The sequence below is a fragment of the Balaenoptera ricei genome, chromosome 10 (assembly GCF_028023285.1).
Source record: "Balaenoptera ricei isolate mBalRic1 chromosome 10, mBalRic1.hap2, whole genome shotgun sequence".
Classification (NCBI taxonomy): domain Eukaryota; kingdom Metazoa; phylum Chordata; class Mammalia; order Artiodactyla; family Balaenopteridae; genus Balaenoptera; species Balaenoptera ricei.
Genome location: NC_082648.1, coordinates 17,388,424 through 17,399,685, shown reverse-complemented (window position 1 = coordinate 17,399,685; position 11,262 = coordinate 17,388,424). Strand labels below are relative to the sequence as shown.

Below are 11,262 nucleotides of genomic sequence, written 5' to 3'. Positions count from 1 at the left end.
TTCAATTATATCTCTACAAAGAAAACTCTTGACAAGTGTACCCACTCACCCGTTCAGTAAATATCCGCTATGGGTAAGACTGATACTGAGATGACAAAAAGGATTCCTGCTCACAAGTTAGTACAGCAGCAGCAGGTCTGAAGTAGGCCTGCTGGAAACAAACCAAGTCTATTTTCATTTTTAAAAATAGTAAAATATGAAATAATCTGGCACCACCAATTCAAATAAAATGGCAAAATTAATATGTATTTAAAGGAAAATTTCCCTGCTCTCCATCCCCACACTTTTCATCTCTAGTTTTTTCCATTCATCATATTCTCAGGACTGGTATGTAAGGAGAAAATTTATTTGATCCTTCCACTGTGTGAGTAAGGCGACTGCATTTCTTATTTATTTATTTATTTATTCATTTTTGGCTGCATTGGGTCTTCGTTGCTGTGCGCGGGCTTTCTCCAGTTGCGGCAAGTGGGGGCCACTCTTCACTGTGGTGCACAGGTTACTCATTGCGGTGGCCTCTCCTGTTGTGGAGCACGGGCTCCAGGCGCACAGGCTTCAGCAGTTGCAGCACACAGGCTTCAGTAGTTGTGGCATGCAGGCTCAGTAGTTGTGGCTCATGGGCTAAGAGCGCAGGCTCAGTAGTTGTGACACACGGGCTTAGTTGCTCTGCGGCATGTGGGATCCTCCCTCAGGGGCTCGAACCCGTGTCCCCTGCATTGGCAGGCGGATTCTCAACCACTGCACCACCAGGGAAGTACCGTGACTGCATTTCTGAACTGGACTTTTTTGTTGGACTCAGGCTCCCAAGAAATACCTCAAAGAGACTCCTTGTTGGGAGTGCCCTGTTTGTGTGTTCTAAAGGCTGCTAAGAATTGTGGCATGATTCCAAGATTCCACTGCAGGGGAGGGGTGGATCTACCTAAGTTTGCTTTTCTTGGGAAGGTCAGGCCCCTTCTAGGGTGCAGCAGTGGTAGAGGAAGAAAGACATAACACACAGTAGAGCTGAAGATTAAAGATGGCGGACTGCTGAATCTACTAGTTCCAGTGAGAGCAGGACCAGGAAGCCAGTGAACAGGAAATGCCTGGCATGGCTTTTTCAGTTACAGAGAAACAGAGAGCTATCTGGCAGACTGTACCAGTGGCACCACCCTGCCCAGAAGCCTTGTGACAGATGCCAGGGAGAGCACCAAAAGGGACCACACCATCACTCACCCCATCACTCTGTGTTCCTGTTATAACATCTAAGTTTATTGTTGACTTTCAGAAATTCACTTTCAAATATATTTTAGGACCACATCACAATCATAAGTCTGGAGCTGCTTATATACATTAAAATATGGGCAGTATTTAACAATATTTTTTACTCCATTGAATTCATAGAAAGACAGGAAAGCATATTAATATTAATTTTATTACTTTACAACTATGGTCACTTAAAAATCTCACACATAAAATACATGCAGAAGAGTTAGTAATGGTAGAAGAGTTAGTAATTCAAAATTCGAATCCTCCAAGATCATTTGCAAATATACATTTCTATATCAATTATTGTATTTCAAAAGAAAGAAGGAGCTTAAAACGAAATCTTCCTCTACGTGTTCTGACTCCATCCTAACATCATCATTAAGGTGTATTTGAAGGAGACCAAGATGTCGTTTAATTTTTTTTAAAGTATTCTCTTATCCTAGGCAAGTATCTCAGTTTAGAAATTACTTTACACATAGCCATTAAACTACAGCGACAATTGTTCTGTTAGGAGTACAGCTAATATATCAATGGGCACAGGCAAAATTAAGCAGAATGAATAAATAATATAAGGAATTTGTTTATAAATTAAAATATTTAAGATTAACTTTACCATCTACACCTTCTGTAACATGATTAATTATATTATCAGGTACATTATCTAATACTTAGGATCAAAAACAAAGTAGACATCTTTTTGAAAGGAGAAAGAATTTACACATTTAAAACCCTTTTGATTAAAATTTGTTTGCAGAATTTCTAGAAATTGGAAAACATGGCTTCAGGTCATCATTTGTCTAAAGCTGCGTTTCTTTGCCTGGCCAATAGCTGGGTTGTAGCAAATGATCACTCGTCGTACAGTTTTCCTTCCTGCTTCTTGTAGACACCATTGTTCTTTCTCTCTTGGTTCTGAAGCTTCTGTGTTTTGAAACATACTTTTTCTTTAAAGTGAAAAGTACTGCAGTACTTAGGAAAATGGACATGGTGCCAAGAATCATGGTTAGTCCCAGATACATGTGTCTAGAAGAAGAGAGAATTTCCATCTTAATTATTGCAACTATCCAACTTTAAATAAAATGTAATAATATCATCCAAAAATATCAATATCAATAAAATTATCATGAGGATGGTTTTAAGAATGCAGATTCAGTGGCTATAAAAGACCTTTCTATGAACATTTGACAGACTATTGAAGGCAGTAAGCTAATATAAAGCAATTTTAGTAGTACCATCATTTTCAGTCACTGATAATTATATAATCTGTCCCATCCTCTCTGTAAATTATTTCCTTAGACCAGGTAACTATATCCCTGTTTGCCCAGAACAGTCCCAGATTATGCTAGTGTTGTCCCAGTGTAGTTTTTAATAGTGCCCCCTTTCACTCTCAAAAGTACCCAGGTTTGCATGATAAATTATGTGGTTACCCTTCCCTCGAAGCTTGCCCAAATTCACTTCTACGGAAAAACTGCAAGAAGGAACATTAAGGGGAAATCAGAGCTCTCAGTAGAGTAGACTGACTTAAGAACAAACCAGAGGTTTCAATCCATTTCTTCCATGAGTAGCCTTTAGTTCTACATTAGATTATAAGACACAAAGGTTTGAAAGGACAGGTTAAATGATTCATGCCGGTTACCTTGTATGTACACTCATAGTCTCTGATTGAATTACATTGTCTTTGCACTAAAATACAGCCTTAGTAAATGTGAATAAAGTGCCAATTCTCCTCACAGATCAGGTCCCTTTCAAAGACCAAAATAAATTTCTCACATAACATCAAAGCCTATTAAGTCAAGCAAATTTATTTGAGATGGTCGGCTAAATTCACATCCAGCTTCCAACTTACACAGTTCAGCACCAAGTTTATTTCTCTAGAGAATACTCAGCTTGTAAATTGAAAAAAAAAAAAATCCTTCTTGCTTTTAAGCCATTGAAGTATTGCTTTAAGCAATAAGGAAACTAAATGTTTGATGAATTGAACTGAATGATACCATAGTGAAAAAAACCATGCCCTCAACCCCATACACACTCACACACACAGAGAAAACCTTTTACTTTTATGCATTTCAAGTACTGGAATAATTGAACATCAGTTTGGCAATAAAAGCCGGACAGATTTACAGCCAAATCCAACTCTTGCCCAGAGGGATTATATCTGACGTAAATGGGACAGTTTGGCTCAGTTTGAAAAAGAATAGAATTAAACCCCAAATGTGACCTAGATTTAAATGCTTCTGAGTTTCAGGGAATTAACTCACTTGTGTGCACAAACTTTGAAAATTCTACTCTATTCTGAAATCTTATGTCATATTTTTTTAAAATGATTACTCATTTAAAATGGGAGTCAAGATTAAGAATGGGGGGAAAATGAAAGATCTAGCCAAATAATCAGATAATAATAGAATTATTCTATAAAACAGAACAAACTTCTTGATTAGACTCTCCTTTTCCTTACAAGCAATGAAACTACATGAGGATTATTAGTGCCAATTGCATTGTGCAAACCTGGGATGTGGTAGCCGTGAGATGTGGGAATGAGTTTGATACGGTACCTAAAAGCATTTGAATCGTATAATCTGCAGGATCCTCTACTTCCACATCTTTTAAATCCCCATTTGAGGCATGAAGTATCAATCAAAACTCCAAAATATACGGGAGCTGGGATTCCTGCTGTGAGAAAAACAAATAATTGCTGCTAAAAATATATGCATATCTTTTTGGTTAGCCTATAATTAATGATTCTCAGAAACCACAGTCAGTCCAAAATTCACTGCTTTGGAGATGACAGGGCATCTGTAGAAAACCAGAATGTGTCACCCCAAAATATGCCTCTGGTATAAAGATTATTTTGAGCTGACAATTTTGAGAAACAGAAGTCATAGGAGAAGCTCCGAAGACACAGCATAAGTTTCCTTTTTGTAAGGAAAATGTACATTTACAAGGGAAAATATTTGCAAGGGTCTTTCCCTTTCTGTACCAGGATGAGAAGAATTCCAGATTCAAAAAAGAGCTAACTGACCCTATTTTGCATAAAATCCTGTAAGCAAGAAGATCACATAGATAAAGATATCTAACAGTCAGTTTAGATTATTTGGTATCTTAAATAAAAATTCTCTTTATATACATTGTCCATCTAAATAGATTATTTGCCACTGAAAAACATTTAGGTGATAACTAACTTTACATTGCTCTTAATAACGTGAAGATGTTCCTCAAGATTCAAATGCTTGCCATCTTCTGTATGTTTTAAAATTTTCATAATGGCAAATTCAAACATTCACAGAATTAGAGAGGATGATGTAATACAATCTCATGTACCGTCACTAACTTTAACAATTATTAATATCAATATTTTGCCACTCCTGTGTTATCTCTCTCCAGTCCCACAACCCAACGTGCATCCAGAAACTATTTTTTTTTAATATTTTAAGAGATACCTCAGATATCACATCATTCTCCTTATATGTATTTCAGAACACATCTCTGACATTTTTTAAAAATATATCACTCTGCCATTTAACACATGACACATTTTATAATTTCTTTAATCCTATCAAAAACCCATATTCAAACTTTTCTGAATGTCTTCAAAGCAGTGTTTTAGAGTTGGCTCATTCTAATCAGGATTCAAACCAGGTAGGCAGGAATAAAGAGGTAGACATAAAGAATGGACTTGACATGGGGTGGGAGGGAAAAGCTGGGGCGAAGTGAGAGTAGCATGGACATATGTACACTACCGAATGTAAAATAGTTGGCTGGTGGGAAGCAGCAGCATAGCACAGGGAGATCAGCTCTGTGCTTTGAGATGACCTAGAGGGGTGGGATAGGGAGGACGGGAGGGAGGCTCAAAAGGGAGGGGATATGGGCCCATGTGTATGCATATGGCTGATTGGCTTTGTTGTGCAACAGAAACTAACACAGTATTGTGAAGCAATTATACTCCAGTAAAGATCTTTTTTAGAAAATTTAGTTGGTGGCTCTTTATATCAGCTTTTTCCCCAACTTTTTTTTTTCATACTAATGATTTTTGAAGAAAGACATTTGTCCTATAGAATATGCCACAGTCCAGATTTGACTGATTGCTTCTTCACAGCGTCATTTACTTTGTTCTCCTATCCTTCATTTTTCCAATAACCTGGTAGTTAGCTCCTGCATAGACTCAGGCAGGAACAAGGCACAGGTGGTTCTGTGTGTTCTGGCAGAAGTCACATGCTGTCTACTTGCCACTCTTTGTAATGTTAAAGTGGATCTGAGACTCAGGCTATGCCCTCCATTATGAAGTTTTTCATCCATTTTCACCTATAGCTTTCAGCAACTATTGAGGAGGTTGCAAAACAGATTGTTAAAAATTATACTATTCCTTGTGTAAAATTATTTAGGATTTTTCTATAAAAGAGAATTTTCCTTCATGACTGTTTATTTGATTACTTCGAAATATAGTTCATAGAAGGAAGGCAGGATAAATGCTCAATTCTTTCCATTTATCAGTTTCAAAAATAATGAATTGGTGCCCTAGTATTCTCCAAAATTATTTAGGTATCATTACAGATTTACGTCTTTTTATATATTCACTGTATTTCAAGACACGGCAGATATTATAATGATTAGTTATGTTATATATTAATTAATATAATAATATTGTTTATATTACATATTTTATTTTCAAATTATCTCACCTTAGGCCAAGCTCCTCAAATTGGTCCTGTGTCCTTTTGACATATCCCTTTGATAGCTTTCTCACTTTCTGGCACAAAAGTTGTCCCACAATCATCTTGTGCATTTTCTACCCTAGACCTTGGTCAGTTCTCCAAGGTGCTGTGGTTTCTTTATTGAGGAATGATATTTAGATAGCACAGATTCATTGCTATGGGTGCTCATTTCTCCTGGGTTAAATAGATTCTAGATTTTTCAGGAGACAGAGTTATAAGATACACATTATTTTAAAATAAAGCTATATGAGTTCATATTAACATTTTAAGTTTAAATTAAGAATGAGTTTTACTTAAATTTTTTATTTTATGCTTTTATCGCTTTTCTATTATGCTGAAAATATTGATTCCTAATGATATTAACATAATATCTTATTTACTTTAATCTTAAAATATACAATAGTTTTAACATAACAATGCCAAAGTTAGTATTACTGACAAGACCATAAAATGTACTGAAGCAATGGGGATTTGGTAATAATTCTACTTTCCATGTAGTTTAAAGTTTTTTTCTGTATGGTTATGTCACCCATATAATATAGAGTTAGTTTTGGTTTGTTTTAAGAATTTCTTTGGTTCTGTTAATTTAATTATTTTAAATTATATAAAATTTTTGCATGCTTTCAAATTATACAACAGTTACATTTACAAAGTCTCATTTCCATCCTGTTCTCTCTCCCCTTTTTCCTTTCTTCCCTAACAGGTAAAGTTTTTTAAAAATTAGTATTAGTTTTTAGTTTATGCTTCCATTGTTTCTTTTTGTTAACAAGAGCAAATACCTCTGTGTGTGTGTATAATATTTCCACCTTTCTATACTTACACCAAATGCATCATACTATATACGTTGTTCCACATTTTGCTTTCTTTCGCTTAAAAGCATATCCTGGAGATCACTTGATATGAATTGTGTCCCTCCAAAATTCATATGTTGTAGCCCTAACCCACAATGTGATTGTATGTGGAAAAAGTAATTAAGAAGATAATTAAGGTTAAATGAGGTCATAAGGGTGGGGCCCCAATCTGATAGGAATGGTGTCCTTATAAGAAGAGGAAGAGACACCAAAAGTCTCTCTCTCTCTCTCTGTGCACTGAGAAAAGATCCAGGGAATGAACTGTGGGAAAATGACCATCTGCAAATCAGGAAGAGAGGTCTCACCAGACACCAACCCTATTGGCACATTGATCTTGGACTTTACAGCTTTCAGAACTATGAGTAAATAAATTCCTGTTGTTTAAGCCCCTCAGTCCAGGATGTTTTGTTATGACAGCCAGTACTGACTAATATACTTGGTAACATTAGAGAGAGATTTTCCCCATTTGTCCATACAGCTGCATAGTATTCCATTATGTGGGTTTACTATAGTTTATTTAACCAGTCTCATACTGATGTACATTTACACTGCTTGTAGTCTTTTACTATTATAACTAATGCCACAGTGATTGAACATCCATAAGATTAGACTTACTTCATACTTTTGCGAGCACATTTTTGACATCAGTTCCTAGAAGTGGGATTGCTAGGTCAAAAGATAAGTCTATATGTAATTTTGTTAGTTATTGCCAAATATCCCTCTCCAGAAATAGTATAATTTTCACACCAGCAGTGTATAAATGTATCGATTTTCTATTTGTACTGTAATACAGGACAAACAACATTTGGTAATTTGCCTATCTGATAAGTAAGAATTAGTATCAGTGTAGTTTTAATTTGTACTCTTCTTATTATGAGGGTCCTTGACTATCTTTTTATATATTAAGAAGTATTTATACTTATTTTTCCATGAAATGGTTGTTTATACCTTTTACCCCATTTTCTCTTAGAGTGTTGATCTTTTTGTTCTCAGGACTTAGGTGTTCTCCTTATAATAGGGATATTAGCCACCTGTCTGTTATATAAATTGAAAAAAATTGTATGTAGTTTGTCGTTTGCTTTATGATATTTTTGTCATTTTCAAGTATATATATTTTTTATTTTTTATACAATTTTGAAGGTTACTTTCCATTTATAAAATATTGGCTATGTTCCCCATGTTGTATAATATATCCTTGAGCCTATCTTATACCCTGTAGTTTGTATCTACCACTCCCTCACCCCTATATTGCCCCACGACCACTGGTAACCACTAGTTTGTTCTCTATATCTGTGAGTCTGCTTTTTTTGGGTTATATTCACTAGGTTGCTGTATTTTTTAGATTCCACATATAAATGGTATCATACAGTGTTGATTATATTTTCATTTTTATGGAATCAACTTTATGAATTATTTCTTTTACTTGAGATCTTTTTCACACTGTAGGTTATATCTATGTTCTCAACGGGAGGTAGATAGACTTATTACAGCCAGGGATGTACTTCAGGCTCAATAGCCTTTTTTCTAGATAATCTCTGTTTTTATATTGTAGAATTAGAGCCAGCCATGATGGCATAAACCTCCATTTTTGTTGTTTTCCCAATTTTATCAGGATTATATTCTATCTTCACATATATCCATTTTTATGTAAAGATTTATGTAAACCACATTTATCTAAAGCTCTGAATTTGTTTTTCTTCCAGGTAGTTCCTCTCTGTCAAGTTACAGAGGAACATTTACAATGGTTTTTACTATCTTCTTTAGAATATAAACTCTTTAAGGACAAAAACCTATCTAAATCACTCTGTTTTTTATGGGTTTTAACTAATGAATATTGAAAAATCTGGTAGTCAGAAGAAACCATTCCTATTACATTTAACAAATTGTGAATTCAAATCCACACTGCTTTGATTGTTTGAATGATCTTTCTACCAATGATATATCCTAGCATTGAGAGTAGCTCAAAAGAATTCCTTCCATCTAATAACTTAAAAAATTATATTTAGACTTCAGTTTTTCTTACTGATTCAATTTTTGCTTTCCTCTCAGAGGGCTCTTTTATAACAGCAATGGATTTTTTGACACTAGACCCATGCTAGAAGAGACAAGATTGTTTAAAAATGTCATTACTCTTATAAGATCACTTTATCATGGGTATAGCATTGGTTCTCAATATTTCTGAAAAAAAGGAAGAGAGTAGTCAATGAAAAGAGGAAGGGAAGAAAGATATGAAGGAAAGAAGAAGATTAAAAGAACAGGAATCTACTACCGACATCATTTAGTTATGTGTCATAATTCCGTAAAATATTTAGAAAATTATTCAAAATACACTTGTAATGGCTACCATAATTAAAGCATAGATTATACTTACCAAGAACTCTTACTGCTAAGGTGTAGATACCCAGGGCAAAAGACTTAAGTTGTGGCTTAATGCACCTAAAAAATCAACAAAAGCATTATGACAAATAATATAATAGTACATTAAAGCAAATAGTAATGTCAGTGATAATCTACTGAACACACATGAAATGATGTTAGGATTCAAGTAGCATTTATGGAGAACCCACTAGTATTCTAGCATAGGGAAAGCAAATTATATAAAAACCTTGTTCCATTATATGCAGTGTATCGAGGAATTTATAGTTAATATTTCTAAAATGTAAATCACTCTTACATGACATATTCAAATGGCGTTGGGTAAAGTAAAATCAAATTTAATCAGTAAAATAACAAGGACTCACAGGGAAAAAAATTCTAAGAAATTATAAGAATTTGAGGCACAGTAAAAGATTAATAACCTATAACTAGTTTTTGTGGGTTTTGGTCTAAAAGCACAGGACCCTATTGACTCAAGTTGAATCAGAATCATTGTGACATGCTTAGTGTTTTTGCTAAATAGTGGGGGCCTGAATTTACCAGTCAAGTACAAGAGTACCTAAAATAACAAGACCATCCTTAATATGACTGTATAACTTTAACTGATGGATTGGCGTATAGATTTTAAATGTAATAATCATGAGGATATATAATAACTACTGAGTGTTAACCATGGTAGTTAAGTTCTTCATATGTATAATATTTAGTCTCTGCTTTAAAAGAGTCAAAAATTACAACTCTTCTCCTTGAAGCAAATGACATTTCCTTCTGACATCAAAATAAAGTGTGGTTCATTTGAGGGATTGGTGGTGAGGAAAATTCTTCCTCTATTGGCCTGTTTATTCACTTGGCCCAGGTGACTACTTGGCACAAGGTAAGCAAATGTTGGAGAAATAGGTACCCATGAAGAATGATCCTGGTCTGAGAATTCGGGGGCAGTGCTTTCCCATCAAACCCATGTTTCCATTTGAAAGCATCAGTATCTCATGTTCTCCTTAAACCCTTTTACAAAAACAGATTTGTGGATGTTAGATCCTATCTTCTGTAGATCTTTCCTAATCAATTTCTATAATATAAGTTGTGGGAAATTAAAGCTATAAACAATATTTTGATTAGTTTCATTTTAGAAAAACTTAATATTCATCCTTTGATATATGAATTAATTTCAAAATCACCTAATCCATCTCATAAAAGATTGATTTACAATAAAATTTGACTTTTCATATTTAACAATTTTATCGAAATTTGTAATATCTTTAGGTGATTTCGATCAGTTGTTTAACAGTAATACTTGCAACACTAATTCAATGAGGAGGAAAATTTTATCACTGAAAATACTTGTTACAAAACTAATATTTTAAAATTTGAATTTACTTATATATTTTATTGAGATCTAGGATAGGAGAGCCAATAAAAAATGTTCAAGCATAAATTATAATAGAAAAACTTCTATTCAACCACATTATCTATATAAAAACCTAAAGTGGGAAAAGCATAAAAGTAGAACAAGTTTCCTGAGAGAGCTGTAAGGAATCATAATGATTCCACAGAGCAGAGTTTGAAATCACTGCTGTAGATGATCACAGTATGTCATATTAAAATTGGGGCAGGGAGAATCAGTGTTCACCTCAGAAGCAATATGTATCCAGGTATCCCGCCTAGAGACAAAGTATAGGACGTGATGACTGAAATTACAAGGAAATACAGAAACATTTTGGGACATCCGTTATCTTTTTGACATCTGCCCACCATGCCTGAGGAGTTTCCTGATTTTGAGGCGGCAATTCCCACACAGGTGCAGTTATTAAATATCTGTAACACAATAGGGAAAAATCCAATTATTGAGGTAACTTGTATATAAAATTAAAGACAAGTATTTATTTTAAAAGAATTTATTGTATACATTTATTACATAAACAATGGGGAAATTTTTATTTTTCTGCATTAGAATATATCAAGCAAAGCAAAATCTAGAGAGACAACATTTCATTATCCAAAGAGCAGATGGTCTACAAACTATTGAACCTATAGAACCATCTCCAAGCAAATCCCACCAAATCCAACAGTACCTTATGTTCTTCTCTACT

General features: G+C 34.4%; 1 protein-coding gene across 3 annotated transcripts in view; it reads right to left on the bottom strand.

Moving 5' to 3' along the window:
- Positions 1-2,039: 2,039 nt before the first annotated feature.
- SLCO1C1 (solute carrier organic anion transporter family member 1C1) overlaps positions 2,040-11,262 on the bottom strand; it is a 45,469-nt gene continuing 36,246 nt past the window's right edge. For 2 of the 3 annotated variants that reach the window (XM_059935407.1, XM_059935408.1), the window contains 4 exons: positions 10,803-10,987; positions 9,171-9,235; positions 3,792-3,909; positions 2,040-2,262 (listed from right to left, as the gene is read on the bottom strand). In XM_059935407.1, coding sequence (XP_059791390.1) covers positions 2,040-2,262; positions 3,792-3,909; positions 9,171-9,235; positions 10,803-10,987 — 591 coding nt within the window. Of the gene's footprint in view, positions 2,263-3,694; positions 3,910-9,170; positions 9,236-10,802; positions 10,988-11,262 lie in introns of all 3 variants that reach the window. The other variant, XM_059935406.1, reaches the window with a different exon arrangement.